The following is a 22114-nucleotide window of genomic DNA, read 5'->3' as shown; positions in this document are numbered from 1 at the left end:
TCCCCGCTCTCTCCTGGGAGCTGTGTGTTTCCCTTGAGACAGCGCGGTGGGGACGGGAAGAGGCGTAGACTCCCATGGGAGTCTATGCCGGAAGTGGGTGCAAATACCTGTCTTAGACAGGTATCTGCACCCCCCTCCCCCCTGAAAGGTGCCAAATGTGACACTGGAGGGGGGGAGGGTTCCGAAAAGCGGAAGTTCCATTTTTGTGTGGAACTCCGCTTTAAAAATCTGCATAGGTGACGCTTTGAAAATTTTTACAGGTTACCAGTTTAGAGTTAGAGGAGGTCTAGTGCTAGAATTGTTGCACACGCTCTAACGCACGTGGCGATACCTCACATGTGTGGTGTGGGCGGGACTTGCGTGTGCGTTCGCTTCTGAGCGCAAGCTGCCGGGGACAGGGGCATTCTAAAAAAAAATTTGTATTTTACTTTAAATTTTTTTTATTTTTACACTTTTACATTTTTTTTTGGTCACTTTTATTCCTATTAAAAGGAATGTAAACATCCCTTGTAATAGGAATCTATTTGACAGGTCCTCTTTATGGGGAGATGCGGGGTCAATAAGACCTCGCATCTCTCCTCCAGGCTGTAAAGCATGAGATCGTGAAAAAAAAAATTCACCGATCTTCATGCTGACAGCCACGATCGCGGCTTTGTAGACATCCGGCATCATAATGTCGCGCCCGGGCCTCCGACGGTCATAGAGATAACTGGTGACCATCTGGTCACCAGAAATCTCTATCATCATCCGGCGCCGGCCGATTCTTTCTCCGGGCCCCCAATGGCACGCGAGAGCCCGGAGAAGCACTGGATAGCGGAGGGCCTGGGGGGGTGGGGGTGGGGGTGGGTGCGGCCCCCTCCGTCGCCTATAAGAACGATCAAGCGGCGGAACTGCCGCTATGATCATTGTTGTTGTGCACAGAATCGCCGGCTGCAAAGAATATTTGAATGATGCCTGTAGCTACAGGCATCATTCAGATACACCCCACCCCACCCAAATTGAGGACGTTTTGTTTTTTTTTTGTTTTTTTTTTTTTACTATGGCCCGATTTTTGAAGTGGTTAAAGGGGCAGTGCACTGCACGAGCACACCTATTAAAGTTGTAGGCCAGCCCAAGATGACACCCTCCTACTACCAGCAGTTTTTTTTTTTTTGTTTTTTTTTGTGCTAGTCTCCTAGGTGGATGGACATTTTTCTTCAGCTCTGCTGTGTAAAGAGACAAAGGTAGATAGATATCTTTTATCTCTCTTTAACTTCCTGTAGTGAGCTGACAACTCTGCCTCTCTGAGACTTCTGACCTGAAATCCCAAACAGTGTTGTCAGCCTCAACGAATTCTTCTCTGGACTTAAAAAAGTAACTTGAGTGGCAGCTCTGAGTTTGCTAGAGCTACGGACATCGCATACAAGATGGCAGCACCCAGCAGCAGTCTTAGGGCTTGTTGATGCCTACACATGGGAGGCTTTTACAGGAAAATTTTTTGCATGTTCTCCCTGTGCCTGCATGGGTTCTCCTGGGTACTAGTTTCCTGGTTGGTTAATTGGTTCCTGTCTAAATTGGCCCTAGTATGTGTATGAGTTGGGGACCTTGGATTGTATGTTCCTTGAGGGCAGGGACTGATGTGAATGTATAATATATATGCAAAGTGCTGCATAAGTTGACGCTATAGAAGTACCTGTAATGAATAAAATTCATAACGTGCTAAGTGCACAGGTAAATCTTACAGGAAGTTTTTTGTTAAAATTAATGGTCTGCCAATAGTCTCTCTCTTAGATAAGGTTTAGATTGTAAGTTTTATGTGCAGGACCCTCTTATTCCTTTGGTATTGAACTGTATTGTAATCGTACTGTCCCCCCTCTCTACATTGTAAAGTGCTGCGCAATCTGTTGGTGCTATATAAATCCTGTATAATAATCAGGTTGTTTTATTTTTTTTTTTTTTTTTCCCCTCCCCCAGCTTATATTTTAATGAATTTTGTTACATTGTCCCTCTAAAATCCCGTTGTCTGTTTCTGCAGGTGATCAGCCCTGAGAAATATGAGGTGGTGTCTTCCATCCCGGAATCGGCTATTATTTTGAATTCCTGCGTAGAACCTAAAATGCAGGTCACAATAACGCTGACCTCTCCGATCATGAGAGAAGAAAACAACAATAGGGATGGAGGTTGGAAAAACGTTAACAACATTACTCCCATGATCATTTACTTGTATATTCATTTAATTTTATTTTATTTGCATTGTTCTTAATGGGATGACAGATTCTAGCACAAACATGGTGTCACACTTCCTACAAGATGCATACTGCCTTTTTTCAATTTAATCAGTTTACATTTAGGGAGATCTTCTTTTTTTTCTTTTTTTTTTTTTTTTTTATTTAAAGTGAACATTTAATTGTCCGTTAATAATTTTATCAGAGAGCTATTAACCCTTTTTTCACTTTATGACTTCATACGTGTTTAGGAGAATTGATAGCAAGAAATTTAGTCCCCTCCTTTTTAATAATGCCAGCTGAATAGTATGTTTTTCCTCAGGATAAATATAGCATCCTCCAAAAAGATGGCTGCTTTATTATGAACAGTTTGCATCTCTGAAAAGAATTGATGTGACGCCAGTGTTGCTGCCATGGTGTTTTACATGCCCCTTTCCAGTCATCTACTTGCTATAAAGCAGAAGCAGTGTCTGCAATTTGTTGGTTCTGTCATGTAGGTCAGAGAATGACATTTGTTTCCTTAGCTAGTGTCAAGGAAACTGCTCACTGATACAGGCAACTTCCAGTCTGCAGTAAATGTTTAATCATTTGTTAGATAAGCTATTTAAGTCCCATCATTTGTATTTAGAAGTATAGCAGTACTTTCCTCTTGTGGTTCTGTCTAATACTTAAGTTTTTACAGACATGAAGGAAATGTTTTATAGCTATCCTTTGCATGCTTTATTCTTATAAAAGGAAACAAAGAAGTCGTTGATCTGACCTAGTGTGAATCCTGCATTGCACTAAACAATCCAGGTTCTGTTTATTTTTTTTCTGAAGTACATTTGCTGAATTTCTTTTTTTTTTTTTACCAAGGGGTTTTTCCACTTTAACTGATGTGTGGACCACAATTTTGGACCTCCCCGTGTGGCAGCATGGTTTAGATCCCTAATTTTATTTGTATTGCCGTGGTCAGCTAAGCCCAACTATTTCTTTATCTGCTAATACTACTGTGATATACAAACTTGTATTCACATGTTTGTGGTATAATGAATGAATACTGTTTTTTTTTTTGTATCCCACTAAATATGGTAGTTTTTTTTTCTTTTTTTTTTCCTCCATGGCTAAATCTCTCAAGATCAGTGGGGCCCGATCCTTGGCAAAAGTCAGATCTGATGCGCCTATTGACGTGTGCTCAGGCTGATAACTGCAATGAATAGCCAAACCTCAGGAAACTGGTTAATTCATCTGTGTTGCCACATTAGTTGGTCTTAAGTAGAAGTCCACTTTTCAGTTAAAGTTGACATTGTCTATGACCATTGTGCCTCCTGCTTTCCTTCCTTCTGCATAAATAACAAGGTTTTGCAGTGCACAGTCTGTCACCTAACCTCAAAATTGCTTTGTTTAAAAGGTAACTAATGGGCTAGGGGCTTCCCTTCTGCTGCATGTCGTTCTCCTGATTCTAGATGCCACAGCTCTGTTACAGGAAAAACCAAAGTGACCCTTTTAGTTGAAATATGTTAACCTTGCTGTTGAGCCTTTCCACCAGCAAGTCTACTTGTGTGTGTTTTTCTCCATCCTTTCAGCTGTTCTTCTAAAGCCTTGTAGCTGAGAATTGGTTCCAGCAAGGAATTTCTGCCAAGTCAACGGAAGGATTTTTGACCAAGGTTTTTCTAGCTCAGTGTCACACCAGCCTTGTTTAATATATTACAGAGGGGGGTTTGGTTGCATAGTGCAGGCATCTGCTTTACTCCTTCCCTTCTCGTTTCTTCTCAAATGTATGCAGTGTTCACACTATTTTTCTCTGATGGTTTTACATATTTTCTCATGTTTTCGCTATTGCCTACAGGATAAAGTAACTGAAGCCAAATGAAATGTTAGTTCTGAGTGCAAGTTGCAGGAAATTGACTAAGCATTGGTAAATTGGTTCCTCATGGGCGGAGACTTATAATTACCACCCTTCTCAGCTAATAGACAAGTTTCTGAAAATCCTTTTTTTCTGCCAAAGCTAAGCATGAAATAGTGTGGGCACAGCAATCTTTTTCACTGATTAACCTCTTATTTCAAGAGCATTTTGGAAATCCAGTTAACGGGTAACTTTAATTTGGGTGTATTGGGGTGCGCTGATGTCAAGCATTACTTGCTGCCTGATCACTGCTATTAATGTTTTCTGTTAGGCTTTCCCGAACAACTGTGCTGGGAAAGTTCAGTAGAAAATCGAACAGACTTATCAGAAAGGGATTGAGAACAGCAGAAAGAGGAGGCAAGTGTAGCTTCACATGAGTCCCCTAATCTCCCTGCTCATAAAGGCAAAGGATCAGTTTCTGGTGGAGCCCTTTAAATTTTCCTGTTTAAACGTCAACCCAATGATGATTTGCAAACATTGACTGCTTTCCTTTCTAATTTATAGCTGCACGCTTTAAAAATGAACTACTATTTTTTTAAGTTCTGAGTTTGTGATCAAAGCTAAGGTGCGTGGTGAATTACCAGATTATCATCATTTCACGGCTTTTTCACCCCAAAGAGACTTGCTTTTTTAAAAAATGGCATGCAGGGCACCCCTACAACCGCCCTGTTCATTAATTTTTGTTTTTCAAGTGCATTAACAAAAAAGAGCCTATGGAAAAGCTTTGTTTTTTGTGTCCATGCATTTTGCCTCAACTTTTTTTTTTTTTTTTTAACCAAAATCTCACGTTGACCGGTTCAAATTTTTTTTTTTTTTTTTTTTGCTGCATTCCCCTTTCTAGTAGACCTTGGTAGAACATTTAAGCAGTTTGCCAAACTATATTATCAGCTGGATTTCCTTGATTCTCCACTGCTAAAGTGTTCTTGAACTTGACTCTTAAGGGGTTGATCCAAAACCATTCAAATTGGATGCAAAAATCCACACCCCAATAAAGTGTGTGCATTGTGGCGCATTCTGTTCATATAGCATGGAAGGGTTTGGTTAGATTAGCTACTGTTCCCTGCCCGTGTATGGGGCAATTATGAAAGCAGCTTAAAGAGTTAGTTTACCCAAACTTGAATTCAGTTTTAGGTAGATGCTGAGGCGTTGATTTAATCTGCAGGCTGCTCTTGTCTTTTGCACCCAGTGCTCAGGTATATCAATATGGGACTCACTTCCCTGATATCTTTTTATGGTAAGGACAGTGTAGCACCAGGAGAGAATTACAGCAAGGTTATCTCTGTTCTGGAGCTTCCAAGAGAAAATTGAATGCAGTGGGTGCCGCAATCCTTGAACATCTGTGAAACTGAAGTATCCCGTTTGGGTGAAATTACTTTTTAAGCCATATTTACATCTCTTCTACTCGCGATCCTCTAATAAATTTAGTGAACGTATATTCTGCTGCCCAAGTCCTGATTGGCATCAATCTGATCTCTTACATCTTCTGATGTCTACATCCAGGTATTTGGTCAATACCTTTTGTGCAGTGAGAGCATTTGAGACTTCACCATAGGTTTGCCTGGCCAAATACAGTAGTCACCTCTGCTGATAGTCATATCTAGCAGCCAGGACTGCTGGTGCATGACTAGTTGGCATGCCTTTTTCTTGTACTTAAATTAGTGTAAGTTTGCTGCAGTGGATTTCTGCATCCCTTCTGTCTTGTGATCTAGTTTGCTAGTGCATTGTGGCCAACCATCCTTCCTTAATCACACAATGTTGTGGGAGACTTGTTCAACTAGCCAAGGTCGCTGCATGTAGGATTAACCAATTTTGGACAAAACCTGTGCCTGTAGTCTTGAATAAAAAAAAAAAAAAAGAGGAGGTTACGAAAGGTGGGCATTGTTTCTTTTTTTGTTTTTTTGTTTTCCTCTCGAGCCCCCATAGTTACATTTTAAGGGTGCCTTGAAAGGGTGTCCCTGCATCCCACACCGTTGGGCTTTTTTTCACGTTATGGAGCTTATATTATGGGTGAGTTTGTCGGTGAAGGTCGACTGGACTGATTGAGCTCTCGTGCTTTTCCAAAAGCTAATCTGCTATAGTTTCCATAATGGAGAAAACATTGGAGGCACCCAGGCCTTAAAGCGGCATTTTCAAATCGCCCCTAAAATATTTGTGGTTGGAACAACCAGGTATAGTCTACCTCCCCTACCCTCCTCCTTAATGATATTACATTTTACAAATAATTTGCTGTTGCAGTAAAGGACACTTCAGCGGCAACAGGAAATCTGGTGTGGTAACATGTTTTAAATGTCATTTGCTGTCAATCAAGCATCATGTATGGGGCTCGTTACGTTGTCAGACAACATTGGTACTTGTCATGGGAATGGCTTGTGTGACACTGTAGCTGTATAGAAGGATTTGTCTTGCTCACCTGGTCAAACACCCGTCCCTCACTGCACTTTTGCCAATTCAATCCATTTTAGATGTAACCTCGGGTATGGTGAAAGACCCACCGGACGTCTTGGACAGGCAAAAATGCCTTGACGCTCTGGCTGCTCTCCGCCACGCTAAGTGGTTCCAGGTTCGCACATCATTTTACTTTCTTCTTGTAGCCTTATGAGAGATTAGCACTATCACTGTTTAATTTGTTGTATAGTTACACGCTTGTTTTGTTCCTCTTTGACAAAAAATATAAAAATAATTAAATGACCAGAAGCATGGAACAAGAACATTTTTAAATGTATAAAGACTTACATCCAGCTGTTTTATTGCCAATTTTGTTTGTTTTATTTTGTTTTGCTCCATTTAATTTTTTTATTTCTTTCTGGTCATCGAGTAGTCATTAATTAAAGACTGACTCATTTTTATCAGTGTTCCCATCCTAGACTGTGTTGTGAATCTGTATTTTTCCATAAGGCTGCAGAGTATCTTTGCTTAACAGATGAAATGTGTAAACTGCTTCCTGTTTAGCTTTAAATTATTTTTTTAATCTATTTTTTTATTTTTATCTTTTTAGAGTAGGAAGTGAAAGGTACCAAGAACCCATTTGGCATTGTGACTTTGCTTTCCCACAAAGCCACAGTACAACGCCAAACAGATTCTGGACACCTTCCAGTCCCTACTTGTGGTTTTTTTTTTTTTTGTTTTTTTTTTGTTTTTTTTTCCATGTTTTTATTCTTGGTTATTTTTTTTTTTTTCTAGCTAGAACTTTGTTATTTTCAAATGTAAATGTGATTCAATTCCTTTTTGTCTACAAGGCTTACAAGTCAAAGTTAACAGAAAATCACAATGTTATTTTTTTTTTTTTTTTTTTTTTTTTGGGGGGGGGTTCTCTTAAATGTCTAAAATACCACAGAAATTGGTGGGCGCAGTGCTTCCAAAAGTGGTATTTTAGTCTTTCGCCTGCTGGCTGTATGATGTTGGTAACTTGTTGCTGTTCTTGTATGCAAGGCTAGAGCCAATGGTTTGCAGTCCTGCGTCATCATCATCCGTATCCTGCGTGACCTGTGCCAGCGTGTGCCAACGTGGTCTGACTTTCCAAGCTGGGTATGTACTCCAAATTCTGTTTGTGTAAGCTGTAAACTTGGTCTGGCCTTCTATAATGCATTCATAAAGTACCCCCTTCACGTCTTCAATGTTATGTTGCAGCTGGATACTGCAGTTTGTTTAAATTCATTTTGTTTCCTTATTAATCTACACTCCGCAGCCCATAATGACAAAGTGAGAACAGAATTTTAGAAATGTTTGCAAATGTATGAAAAAGGCAAAAAAAAAACTGAAGTTTGAGATTGGCATAAGTCTTCAGACCCTTTGCAACAACCCTTGAAATTTTAGCTCAGGTGCCTCCCATTTCTATTGTTCGTCGTTGAGATGGTTCTTCACCTTGATTGGAGTCCACCTGTGGTATATTTGATTGGAAATGATTTGGAAAGGTACACCTCTCAAAAGGTTTCACAGCTGACCATGCATACTGTATCTGAGAAAAAGCCATGAAAAACTGGCTGCAGAGGTATGGGGAAGGCTACAAAACACATTTCTCCTGCACTGCAGGTTCCTAAGAGCACAGAGGCCTTAATAATTCTCAAAATGAAGACGTTTTGCACAACCAGGACCCTTTTTTAAAAGCCAGCAGCTTGGCCAAACTGATCAATCGGGGGGAGAGGGTCTTTAGTAAGAGAGGTGACCAAGAACCCAATGGTCACACTGAGCTCTAGAGATCTTGTGTGGAGATGGGACAAAATTCCAGGACAACCATCACTCCATGCCTTTAACGATCTGGGCTTTAAGGCAGAGTGGCTAGACGGAAGCCTCTCCTCAGTGCAAAACACATAAAAGCCTGCTTGTGAGGAACAAGATTTTCTGGTCTGATGAAACCAAGATTGAATGGTTTCGCCTCAATGCTAAACGTTATGTCTGGAGGAAGCCAGATGCCGCACATCAGCCTGTTTAGAGTTACAGAGGAGATCTTGCTCTAGAATTGTTGCTCTCGCTGTAATGTTTGTGATGATAGCTCACATATGTGGTTCGAATACCGTTTTTATATATGTGGGCGTGACTTGCATATGCGTTCACTTCTGCGTGTGGGAATGGAGGGATGGGGGCGCTTTTAAAAAGGTATTTTTATTTTTACTGTCCCTTCAATTCCAAAACGTATCTTTTACCTTTTTTAAAAGCAAAAGATCAAAAAAAACCTTCCAGCCTGGATCGTAAGTGACGTCATGACATCGTTTTGCTCCCCCAAGGCCATAGAGTCGGTCAAAGTGTTAACTCTCATCACCTATGGCAGCAGCCAGCCTCACCATCGGATCGTTTCTTGTGTGAACTGCTGAAAACAACCTAAAAAACACCGGCGGAAGGGGATGTTTACACTGCCCGCTCTGTTTACACCCCTCCCAATGAGCTGCGCTAACTGGTTTCAGGACAGAGCTGCTTGCAGAAAAATTAAACAGTACCAAGGGTAAACCACTTGCAAACCACAACATATATTTATGTATTGTGGTCGGCAAGTAGTTAATGAGGAAAAAAAATCATTTTAAATAACTGTAGTATTGGGCTGCAACATAACAAAACTGAAAAAAGTGAAGGTCTGTATACTTTATGAATGCTGTGTAAATTTTAAAGATATCGGTGCGTAGATGTAGAAACCCTGTACCTAGTATCTTTCCTACATCTAATGATAAAAATGTATCTATTAAAATTCATAGCTTTCATTTTCGTCTTTTTGGTGACAGGTTCTAACCCTTCCTATAACTAAAGAAAAGTGGGCTTCACATTTACCAATTCTTCCTTTTTGTGACTGATTTTCTGCATACATACACTGTACAGCTATTTTTAAAATGCCTAAAATCTGCATTCCGTAGGCAATGGAGCTGTTGGTGGAGAAGGCAATCAGCAGTGCCTCTAGTCCCCAGAGTCCCGGAGATGCCTTACGGAGAGTTTTCGAGTGCATATCATCTGGTATCATTCTGAAGGGTAAGTTCAGATTTTAACAGCGCTATTTGAAAAATGTGTAAACGTTTACAGTAATAATCATTTGAATACCAGCCTGTATATTCCCCCTCAGGCCATTTTTCAGTCTTCAGAGATGTGGTAGTTTGACTAGTTTACTTGGTCAGGCAACACTACCCAAATACATTTTGTATAGAAGCTTTCTTTTGGTGGTAGGTTTTTTATCAGCTCGTTTTGCACAGAGTGGCCCCGCTCCTCGTCTTCTGGCATCCCCGGCAGCTCTCACGGATCCTCCCCACATCAGATCACCCCCTAGGAGAAGCGTTCTCCTGGGTGTTACCTTGTGGGTGCGCTCCCGAGTCCGGCATTCGGCGGCCGTAGCCGCCGAATGTATGACTTGACCACGGCACCCGCATCATTGAATTTGATTGACAGCTGAGGGAGCCAATGGCTGCACTGCTATCAGTCTATCCAATCAAGAGCCGAGAACCCCCTGCAGAGAGACAGCACATCCCTGCCGGGTCAAGTTCCAGGGCTCAGGTAAGTAAAACTGGCGGGGGCAGTCACTGCCATGTGTTTTCATCTTAATGCATACGATGCATTAAGGTGAAAAAATACGAAGGTTTAAAACCTTTAAATTTCTTAACACAAAAAAATGATCCTACAATCTTGGTGGCTGGTGTGTGGTTTTTTTTTTTTTTTTTTTTTTTAATCTTAATGCAGGAATGCATTAAGTTAAATGTTTTTAGCTTTTAGTAGCACGTTGAATTTGAAGCAGGAGCTCTGCTTGTAACCTGACCAGCCTGAAGATCCCTACAAAAGGTATGTGTACAATACAGATAGAAGGCCTCCAGGGGGAAGCTCAGCAGCACCCAGAGTTGGTGTTTTTAAAAAATTTCAGTCAAGACCTTGGTAAACAAGACTTTTATAGTAAAATAGTATTTGTATTGCAGGAGAAATAGTGATCAGGAGTGGTGTTGTTTTTTTTTTTTTTTTTTGGTTTGTCAACCTGTGCAAATGTTGAAATCCAATACTGAAATCTTCTCAACAGATTTTAGGTGGCACCATATGATATTGACAAGATTGGGTGACACAACTCATTCCTATAGGTACCCACACCCTGCTGAGCAAATTTTAAAAAAGAAACTATGATGCTAAATGCAGTCCTAAATAATGTCTATGTTTATTGGTATACTCTCGGTAATAACTGATCGTGATTTTGTCAGATCTCATTGTCTAGTTCCCTGGAACAAATGCATATTTTAGTGTATCACGTTGTGCAGATCCATCTGCTGTATCACAGCTGTCAGTGGGAGCATTATAAATGTATAAAATGTCACATCCAGTTTTCTGTTAATTGTACTGTTCAGTGTGACAGTCTGAAGAATGACTTAAGAGCTTAAAGTACCGTTGCACACGTGCTAACATGTTCTGTCCTCTTCTCTGACAGGTGGTCCAGGCTTACTTGACCCTTGTGAAAAGGATCCCTATGACACTCTGGCTACAATGAATGAACAGCAGCGGGAGGATATAACTTCCAGTGCTCAGGTAAAAGGCTTAATCATAAAGGGAACATGTAACACATGGTCATTTGATCAATCATACATGAAAGCTTGAAGGAAGAGTCTAAGGGCCCATTCACACAAGGCACTGCATGTGAAGTGCACAGGAACGCTATGCAGTTCTGTGCAATGTGCTTTCAACCTCATTTATTTTGACTGGGTTGAAAATCTCACCACACGTGCTGCACTACCTTTTTAAATGTGCAGCAACTGCTTTGCAAGGTACTTTTGTGCCACATGCGGACAAACAATGCGTTTTGTGACCTGCATTTGCGGTTTCGTTAACTTGAACTGACCCCTGCAGCAGATTGGAATGGGCATTGTGATCAGAATGCGGTGTGGGAAGCCGCATGGTAACACGGCTTTCCCGCGCTGCATTATAGTGTGAACGGGCCCTTAAAATGTGCTAACTACAGAAGAGACCACCTGGGTTTTTTTGGATTTCTTTTGTACATGTCACTGTCCTGTCTTGTCCTTGTACCATATCCAATGATGCTATGCAGCTGGGCTGTGACCGATCATCCCTCAGCGATGCTATTTGGCAGGACCTGCCCATATTTTAGTAGCCAAGGACCCTCTAGGTGGCAGTAGCCATTCTGAAAACAAAGGATGCTAGGCAGCAGAAACAACCTGCATCCTAGTAACCAAGAATGCTGGGCTTCAGGGATCACCTGAAAAGGGCAGGGGTGTTGAATAGGGAAACTGGGTGGTGGTTCTCTAGATGACATGCCCCTCTCTCAAGGGTGCTTCCTTAACAGTGGAAGTGACAACTGAGCTCAACCATAGTAAGTCTCAAAAATCGTGATCCTGTCAAAGGATAAGATCAAAGGCAAGGAATATAGAAGGGATTGTTATTGGCAAAGCTAATACATTTATTGTGACATGAATTTTATGGACTAGTATTTTTTATTTTTTTTATTTATTGAAAATATACATTGCATGCAATGTAATTCCAAATTCACAAAATCAGAATTCTAACCTAGAAAGACGGAAAAATATGGAAAAAAAATGGAGAGGGGGAGAGAGTCCAGAACTGCCATCATACATGTATATCAATAATACTGTTGTAGGCTAACATAACAAGGGCCAGAGAAACACTGGAAATCCAATGGTAGGGTTCTGTCCTCGGCTACAGAAGTGTATCCCAGCACATTTTCACATTGAGAGAAGTGTGGGGAGTATTGTCTGAGAGGTCAACAAAAAGTAAGAAAATGAGAAGGCAAACTGCATCCTCCTGGAGTGGGATGGGCGCTTTTTAATTTTTGTTATTTGGAGAGAGGGCGGGACTATGAAGTGGCGAATAGAAAGGAACCATTCTGTTGCCAATGAGGATATCCTACTATAAATCTTTTCCAAGAGTAAGAGCCTAACTAGCCCAGAGATATGATTGGGTGTATGTGAGATTAAATTTGTTAATACTAATGAGAGTTCTGTAACCAAACTTGTTTGAAAGTTTATTTGCAAAGTAATTTTACTTCCTATCGTTAACACGGTCTTGTACGTTTTTTTTTTTTTTTTTCTTCCTTGCCAGTTTGCACTGAGGCTCCTTGCATTTAGACAGATCCACAAAGTCCTTGGTATGGATCCTCTGTCCCAGATGAACCAGCGCTTTAACATTCACAATAACCGCAAGCGAAGGCGAGACAGCGATGGTGTGGACAGTTTCGAAGCTGAAGGAAAGAAGGACAAAAAAGACTATGATAACTTTTAAAAAGGGCACAAAGATGCCAACCCATGCACAGCTTGTGCTCCGTTTCCCACAAAAAATACATTTCCACTAATAGAGGTCTTCCATCATGTCTGCGGCAGGGTTACAAGTCCTGGCACAACTGTCGCATTGTTACCCTTGCTTCGCACTGATGTAGAACCTCTGGGGTTGTTAATAAGTTAAATATTTGTATAGCTGTTAAAATTTAGAAGCCATTTTCCCCTGGCCAGATGGATATAACCACCAACACAATTTACTGTTCAGTAAGGGCCGTGCATGTCTTTAGACATGCCGTCTCCTTGTGATCTGGATAGGTATTCTTAGTTAAGTTTTTTAGGGCAACTGGGATGCCCACTCACTCCCTGTGCAGTGTCTTTTTATCTTGTAGTTGTAGTATTTAATTTTCAGTTGTGCTTTGGTTTTGTGTTTTTAAGTTTTATTAAAATAAAACCTAAATAACAAAAGGCGGCAGGGGAAAAGGGACCGCTTACTTTAGTTGTAAGTTACTTTATTAGATATGGCATGAGCCTTCACTAATTCTTTTCAGTTCTTGTCTCTGTAAATCGATACACATGTACGTATTGTGTGAAAACTAAAACACTTTTTTGTTTCGTTTTCCAATTACAGCAGTCAGAAGTAAACGTTTCTGGAAATCTCGTGGCATTAGTGTCAATGGTTTATATAGTTGTAACTAAGGCAGCTTCCTGTCTATTTGTTTGCTCTTAGTTGTGCTAAGGACAGAGTAAAGCTAATATATTCCTTTGTTACGGTCTTTCATACACAGTCGCCGCCAGTACTGCATGAATGCATTTTTTTTTCTCCAAATTTTATTCATTTTTTTTTTTTTTTTTTTAAATAGAATGGCTTTTTATAGTAATAGGTCTTTTTGCCTCTATTTGCAATTTTTCTTCAGGTTTTGATGTGCAACAAGGCTAATGTGAGTGAAGCATACAGTTCAGTGAGTTTAAACCTTCTAAGGCATGACAGGCAACATATCGCAAGTCATTTGTAACTCTGTGGCTTGTGGGAAGATTAGAAAGATAATTCCACAAAAAAAAAGTCAAGTTCCATCATTGGTTGTAGGTTTGTACGTTTCATCACTGGTTACAGCATTTCTGCATTTTTTTTTTTTATTTTTTTTTTTTTATTTTTTTTTTTAGTGCTAACTCCCCAGTAGAATTTTTCCAGGCACATTTTTCGGGATTGGTTGCTGCCCAAGTCGCGCCCCCCCCCCCCCCCCCCCCCAAATATCTGATGTACACTATATGGCCAAAAGTGGATACCTGATCATCATGCCTATATGAGCCTGTTGGACATCCCATTCCAAAGCCATGGACATGAGTTTCCTTTTGTTTGTGCTTATAACAACCTCCACTCTTCTGAGAAGCCTTACCACAATATTTAGGAGTGTGTCCATGAAAATTGGTGCCCATTCACCCAAAAGAGCATTTGTGAGGTCAATTTACTGATGATGGACAAGAAGACCTGGCTTGAAATCAGCCTTCCAATTTATCACAAAAGTGTTCAGTTAAGTTCCTTTGCACCAAACTGGTCAATTCATCTGTTTTGAGTTGATTATGCATACAAGGGCACAGTCTTGCTGGAACAGAAAAGGGCGTTCCCTCAAACTGTTGCCAAAAAGTTGGAAGTGCACAGTTGTTTAAAATGTCTTTTGTATGGTGTAGCATTAGCAGTAACCTTCACTGGAAGCACCTGAACTCAATTTGGTGGGTTATTCAAATACTTTTAGCCTCAAAGGTAGGTGTGATAGTAAGGTGTCCCCAGATGTTTGACTATATAGTTAAGCTGGCTATACGCTGATCGAAATTTGGCCGGTCCAGCAGGGACCAGTTCAATTTGGAAGCATATGTGGGCTCCACCACTCGATAGAAATTGTTTAATCGAGATATGTTGGAAAGTTTTCTGTCGATCATCATCTGCAGCTGCTGATCCAGAGTATTCTGTAAGTGGCAGGTACCGCTGTCAGAAAATAATTTCCCCACATAGGATTCTTTCATTCATCCGATTTTGTGTTAATAGAGGAAATCTGTTTTTTTGGGGGTGCTGAATGAAAAACCTTAACAGTGTGTGGTCAGCTTTAGTGTACTATATGGCAGCATATATGCTGAGATCAAATTTACTGCATCAGGTTTTTGTTACCTGCTAACATCTAGAATATATTATGAGGTATAATTGATTGCAGGCGGTTACTATAACTCTAATGTGTTGTGTGTTAGCTGCTCAAGCTTGTCATAAATCAGGGGTCTCCAAACTTTCTAATCAAAGGGCCAGTTTACTTTCCATCAGAGTTAAGGGGGGCCGGACTGTGGCCAGTGCGAATAGAAACTGTCCTTTCACCAGTGGGAGTAAACCGTGCATTTTTGGCATTAGGGAGGAGGATTGGTGTCCCATCAATGAGGTTAGTAGGAGGAATGGCGCCCCATCATTGGTGTCAGTGGGGGGAATAGTGTCTCATCATTGGTGTCAGTGGGAGGAATAGTGCCCCATCATTGGTGTCAGTGGGAGGAATAGCGCCCCTTCATTGGTGTCAATAACAGGAATTATGCCCCATTGTTGGTGTCAGTGGGAGGAATTATGCCCCATTGTTAGTGGGAGGAAAAGGGACCCAGGTGCCAGATAAAGGCAAGCAAAGGGCTGCAGTTTGGAAACCACTGTTATAGAGCAATCAAAAATAGTAATTTATGCTGTATTGTGCCCCCTGACATGGGAAGTTTTTTTTTTTTTTTTTTTTTTTTTTCTTTTTTCATTTTGGTTGAATTTGTTCCTTAGGAGCTTTGTCTAATTATAAATCAGTAGTTCAGTTACTCCTAAAAAAAAGAATGATCCTCCAAATTGGAGCTTTACATTTTATCATGTAAGACCCTATACACTCGTACATTTGATTAGAATTTTTAACATTCTTCTTGAAAGTCTCACATGGAAGTCTTGTTATGAACTGCCAAGTATTTTTGTATTCCTATATTCATAGGAATTTGCACTTGATGAAAGCTGTGTGAGGGGGAGTCGCCTAATATTCTGTGCTTTTGCTGATGATGCTGACAAGACTGACTTTGTACTTTTGTTTTTGACATTATAGTACCTATTTGTAGGTATCCTGTTTTCTATCCATCCGTGAGGTCAACTAGTCTGACATGTTCACTTTAAAGCCACTCTAGTATTGCTAGGGATAAAGACAAAAACCCCACCCCGTACTAATTTATTAATCTAGGGCAAATGGAGAAAAAGTGGGGTTACTAAACCCTTGATATCACAGAGGCTTGTGGAACTGTACACTAAATGTGAGCAATGGTCTGAAGAAGCTTCATTTGTTTTTCAGAAACCACGTGGAAAAACAAACCCCTTGTGGCTCTTATACAAGCAGTTCATGAACACACAAAATCATGTTGTGGCATACTTGGTAGATACATCTCTGCCCAGATACTCGCTTGTGGGTTCATAACAAAACTCGTACAAGTTTTCAAAGCCCCAATAGGATGCACTTCAGAGACCACTGGTGATCCTGAGGCTCTGTTCACACATCGGCGCTTGGAAGTGCCGTGATTCTGCCCACAATTTCAAAATGTGCTGTTAAAGTTGAACATCAGCGTGTTCAGGTGCCATTCATTTCAATGGCACCTAAAAGCGTTGCAGTCCTGCAATCATGCAACGCACCCCCCCCCAAAAAAAATAATCCGGTACTTCTTTTGGGTGATTTGGTTTGCACAATTTGTTGCTGTAGAAATTGCATTTTTTATTTTTGTGTGAATGGCACCTGAATATGCTGAAGTGAGATTTAACATTTTTACAGTGCATTTTGAAAATCGCGGCACTTCTGATATGTGAATGGAGCCCAGAGCAAAAGCAATAACACAGCGTAACAGCATTTGATATGTGTAACTGATACGTATAGCCTGATCTTTTAAGAGGCTACCTTGTTCTTCATTGTTGATTTGAAACTTTTTTTTTTTTTTTTTTTTTTTTTTTTAAAAGAGATAGCTAACAGAATAATTCTGTTTTACATGGTTTAAAACAGTTGATATTATTTTTTTTATTTTTTCTGAACATTAGTGGATTGTTCATTAATGTAGCTGTACAGTTGGAATATATTGCAGAGTACAATTTATGTAACAATAAGACCTCATGCACACAGGATGTTTTCTTAACTCTCTTAAAAACATTTCTTCCTGTTGGCAGCATTTTGGCAGAAAAAACGCCTGATGCTTGCAAGTGTGTAACAAATTAATGTGTGTTTAGCTGCGACAAGCGTTTGGCATTTAATTTGCTACATTAGCCAGAATAGATCATTTATTCTAGCCATTGAAATGAATTAACGCTCAAGCGCTAAATGAACCTAACATTATTGCATGTTTAGAAGTGTCAAGTGTTTTTTCTGCCAAAACGCTGAAGGGTTTTTTTTTTTCCCCCCTACCTCTAAGTGCCTATACCTTTAAACACCTTGTGTGCGTGAATACATAGGCTAACATGCAGGAGAGATTAGGTAGAGGGGGAAAAAAATGCCACTAGAAGCAGATGTCCAGTGTGTACGTGAGGCTTTATATGTAAATCCATTCACAGACTACAACAAAACGACATTGGTTGTCCAGTCAGCAGTACTCTTATCTGGTCCAGCAGCTGTTCAGGAGAGCCTTCAGAGTGACTTTCACCCTTCAATATGCTCCACCATGTATTAATACAAGAAGAGTGTGTGCTGATTTGATTTGGTCTGGCCTGCCTTCATGTGTCATGTGAGAAGCTGATGATACTTATGTACTATAATTTGCATCATACTGTTCATGTAAACTGGCACTAAAATCATTTGTTGTCAACACTGCAGTGAAATAAACCTGAAAGTGGACAATCTTAAACTTATTTTTCTTGTGTATTAAATGACAATCTGGCCTAAACTGTAAAATGCCTTGCTAGAGCAGTGATGATTCCATCACGTGAGGTAAGATCATGGCGTTTGGATATTTGAAGCATAGTAATCTGCAGTGGAAATTGTGACCGCTTTATTATGTAAATTGCCGAGCTCCATTGCAATAAACTGTACATGCCTCCCTCCACAGCAGCCCCTATTCACTTTTTCTTTACTCCCCTGTTGTTCTGGAGAGTGCAGTGAAGAAACTCTGTGTGAGCTTAGTCTGGAGCTTACACAGGGCTGAGGGCTCTCTCCTTGCCCTAGTGTGACAGCACCAGGGGCCTAAGAACCCACTTACACTGCACTACTATTACATGTTCCTCCTTAGTCAAAGCACAGGTTCACTGTATAGAAAGAGATTGCTGCTTCAAAAAGCTCCAGACCTCTTAGGAACACCCGCCCTATTAAGAACTCACAGGTGCTGGCTCTGCACAAAATTTAGAAGAAAAAATCCTGGATGGCCGCACTCCACTGAAGACATCTTTATTGAAAAAAGTTTAAAATCCAAATACGATCACTTCATGTACAGAAAAAACATGGAAACCCAGCTAACATGTTTCACACCATGCATTGGTGCTTAGTCATAGCTAGGACCTATGACTAAGCACCAATGCATGGTGTGAAACATGTTAGCGGGGTTTCCCTGTTTTTCTGTACATGAAGTGATCGTATTTGGATTTTAAACTTTTTTCAATAAAGATGTCTTCAGCAGAGTGCGGCCATCCAAGTTTTATTTTCTTCTAAACACCGGTTCTCTGTAGCGTAAACTTTTCTTGCCCAAAGGATGGATCCCATGAAGCCACACATCAGTGCAGACCCACTGGTATTGGAAGGAATGGCAGTCAGACATTTTCCATTATCAGTTCCCAGTGAACTTTCCTTGGCCCATGCAGGGCAAAATAAAAGGGTTTACCTAGCTGGAAAACAAGAGATGAAACACACTCCTTTTTTAATACAAGACTTTCATGATTGAAAGCATTGCACAAAACCATCCTGAAGGTGGTTTTTATGGTAAGATTGGACTTGTCATCTGAAATTTCTTCGTCTCGTGTTAGTCATACCAAAAAATGTATCATTGGTGATTGTTACCCCTTGGGCTCTTGGCAGCTCCTAGACCAGGCATATGCAATTAGCTGACCTCCAGCTTTTTGCCAGGGTTCAATCACCTGAAGGTGGGCATGTAATTCATGGTCTAAGAATCAATTCCTGTGCTTTGTACATCAGCGATCCCCAACCTTTTTGGCATCGGGGACTGGTTGCATGGAATTAAACTATGCTAAAGCCGGGGGTGAGAAATGCGGGCAATTTGTTGGGGCAAGGGCTGGTATTGGCATTAAAATCATCATGGCACCATGGTTGATATGGTGTCAGGATGATTGAAGCGCATTATTTCTATTACACTGGGATATAAAATGGTTCAAATCCCCATAATGCAGAATCAGTGGGAGTCCTGGATGTCACTTGCCACCAGATGCCGCGTGTCGTCTGCCACCTGCTGGAGTTTCTGTTGCTTTCCACCAAAAAAATACCAGATGCAGCTTGTCACTCTTTTAATGTAAAGGCAATTTGGTTGCAGGCAACAGTGACAGCAGAGAAAGAGGCTTCTGGCAGTGTCTCTCCAGCTTTAGTGTCCAAACAGGCAACTGGCACATGCACATTGGCTGGGTCCCAGAGTGAGTGAGGGCGGGCAGGGAGAGATTGCCTGTGTCTGCACATACGGAGCAGCCTTTGGAACTGCGGTGATGCACACGTGCTTGCCCGCCGCACATGTGACTGAGCAGCCTTCGTGGCCCGGCTGCAGAGAGGCTGTGGTTGGGCGGGGGCGGGGGGGGGGGGGGTATTCCTGCTGTACATGGAGGTTGTTGAAGGCCACCAATCTCACCGATCTGTTTGTGATCATACTCTCACACTGCTTTGATACAAAATGGAGGTATACTGGTGGGAGGGGGTTATTTTTGTTTGCCAGTGTCCAAACCTCCTGTAGGTGGAAGGACCAGAAGCTTAGTGTGGAATTCAAGCACAACCCATGAACTATTCTTAAAAACATCATCTGAGGTTGAGAACCACTGCCCTAGAACAGTGGTCTCCAGATTGCAGCCCTTTGCTTGCCTTTATCAAGCACTTGGGGCACTATTCCATCCACTGACACTGGGGCAAAATGCCTGTCACTGACACCAACAATGTGGCACCATTCCTCCAACTAATTCCAACAATGGGGCAGAATTCTTTCCATTGATGCTGTCAATGAGGCACTATTCCTCCCACTGACACCATCAAAAGGGAGGGCACAATTCCTCCAGCTGACACCAAAAATGGGGCAGAATTATTTCCATTGACACAAACAATGAGGCACTATTCCATCCACTGACACCAAAGTTGGGTGCTTTATTTACTCCCACTGGCCCTACTAAAGTCTGAAGGACAGTAAATTTGGCCCTTTGTTTAGAAAGTTTTGTGACCCCTGCCCTAGAAGATTGACCTGAATTCAGTAAAAGAATATTTGATGGGATCTTTACAAAGTGTTACTTTGCTATTGCAAGACCCTGGAATCTTTACTTTTTGTCTTGAATTCCTGTGCTGAGGCAGTTATGTACCTTGACCCTCAGCTGTATATCTATAGCCTAAGATCCTCAAGGTGCTTTGGAGTGAAATTTGGGGATTCAATTACTGTACAAGAAGGAGAGAAACCTGACAATCTGTAGTGGAAAGATCTCCAAGTGGCAGCTTTATTCGTTGTGTTCCTTGAAAAAGTATTCATACCCCTTGACATTTTCCACATTTTGTCATGTTACAACCAACATTGTAAATGTATTTTATATGATAGGCCAACACAAAGTGGCACATAATTGTGAAGTGGAAGGTAAATTGTTTTCAAACTTTTTCCCCCCAAATATCTGAAATGTGTGGCGTGCATTTATATTCAGCCCCCTTTACTCTGATCTCCCTAACTAAAATCTAGTGGAATCAATTGTCTTCAGAAGTCACGTAATTAGTAAATAGAGTTCACCTGTGTGTAATTTAATCTCAGTATAAATACAGCTGTTCTGTGGAGTCCTCAGAGGTTTGAACAAACCACATCATGGATGCCAAGGAACACACCAGACAGGTCAGGGATAAAGTTGTGGAGAAGTTTCAGCCCTGTTTCACACTTGTGCGGTGCAAATTGAAGCTCAGGTTTCACTGGGGAGATAACAATCTCCTGTTCAACGGATTCATTGCGTTTTTGCTCAGTATCAGAGAGCAGGGAGAGGGGGAGGGAGGGGGGGGGGGAGAGGGGGAGATGTAGTGAGGAGAAGTAGAAATTCCTTGTTCAGAACGCAATGCATCTGCGAATCAGATGCGTTCCCATAGGAGATAATAGGCTTGTAGTTCGCACCGCAATGCCCAAAAAACGCACACGTTTTTTGTGCAATGCGCAGTGCGAATGCAACGCACATATGTGAACCAGATGCATTCATATGAATGTATTTTAAAATGTCCTGCGAATTAGATGCGGTGTAAGCCGCATCTAATTCGCATAGGTGTGAACCCGGGCTAAAGCAGGGTTAGTGCTAAATCACACCAGACGCAGTTCCGTGCCCTTTTTTTCCTGCACTAAAAATGCATGCACAGTGTTTTCCATGTGTTCCAATGGCTCTAGTTCACACTATGCAGTCAGTTTCCAGTGTGGACTGACTGCATGGTGTGAACTAGAGCCATTGGAATAGATGGAAAACACTGCATGCATTTTGTGCAGAAAAAAAAAGCGCATGGAACTGTGTCTGGTGTGAACGTCTAAGGTTATAAATAAAAAAAAAAAAAAAATATCCTAAACTTTGAACATCTTGTGGAGCACTGTTTAATCCCTCATCCAAAAGAAAGAGTATGGCACAACTGCAAACCTACCAAGACATGGTCGTCCACCTAAAGTGACAGGCCCGGCAAGGAGAGCATTAATCAGAGAAGAAGCCAAGAGGCCCATGATAACTCTGGAGGAGCTGCAGAGATCCACAGCTCAGGTGGGAGAATCTGTCCACAGGACAACTATTAGTCGTGCACTCCACAAATCTGGCCTTTATGGAAGGGTGGCAAGAAGAAAGACATTGTTTTAAGAAAGCCATAAGAAGTCCAGTTTGCAGTTTGGGAGAAGCCATGTGGGGGACACAGCAAACATGGAAGAAGGTGCTCTAGTCATATGAGACCAAAATTGAACTTTTTGGGCTAAAAGTAAGATGCTATGTGGGTTATTTATTAAAGGCAAATCCTATGCTATAAATGCACTTGGAAGTGCAGTCGCTGTAAATCTGAGGAGGACATGCAAGGACAATAAATAAAAAAAAAAACAGCATTTTTGCTTGAATATGATAGATAGAAATTAGCAGCGCTTCCCCCAGTATATACCTCACTTCAGAGCGCCGCTTGGCACTTGCG

The 22114-nt window shown here is 41.2% G+C and overlaps 1 protein-coding gene across 4 annotated transcripts in view; it reads left to right on the top strand.

Annotated features, from left to right (window-relative positions):
• Positions 1 to 17651, top strand: part of ZFR (zinc finger RNA binding protein) — a 92856-nt gene extending 75205 nt beyond the window's left edge. For 3 of the 4 annotated variants that reach the window (XM_073620718.1, XM_073620709.1, XM_073620728.1), the window contains 6 exons: positions 2015 to 2159; positions 6552 to 6649; positions 7519 to 7614; positions 9429 to 9540; positions 10967 to 11064; positions 12610 to 17651. In XM_073620718.1, coding sequence (XP_073476819.1) covers positions 2015 to 2159; positions 6552 to 6649; positions 7519 to 7614; positions 9429 to 9540; positions 10967 to 11064; positions 12610 to 12789 — 729 coding nt within the window. In that variant the 3' untranslated portion in view covers positions 12790 to 17651. Of the gene's footprint in view, positions 1 to 2014; positions 2160 to 6551; positions 6650 to 7518; positions 7615 to 9428; positions 9541 to 10966; positions 11065 to 12609 lie in introns of those variants that run through there. The other variant, XR_012242898.1, reaches the window with a different exon arrangement.
• Positions 17652 to 22114: the final 4463 nt, after the last annotated feature.

Source organism: Aquarana catesbeiana, linkage group LG01 (assembly GCF_042186555.1).
Source record: "Aquarana catesbeiana isolate 2022-GZ linkage group LG01, ASM4218655v1, whole genome shotgun sequence".
NCBI lineage: Eukaryota > Metazoa > Chordata > Amphibia > Anura > Ranidae > Aquarana > Aquarana catesbeiana.
This window is presented reverse-complemented; position numbering and strand designations above follow the sequence as displayed.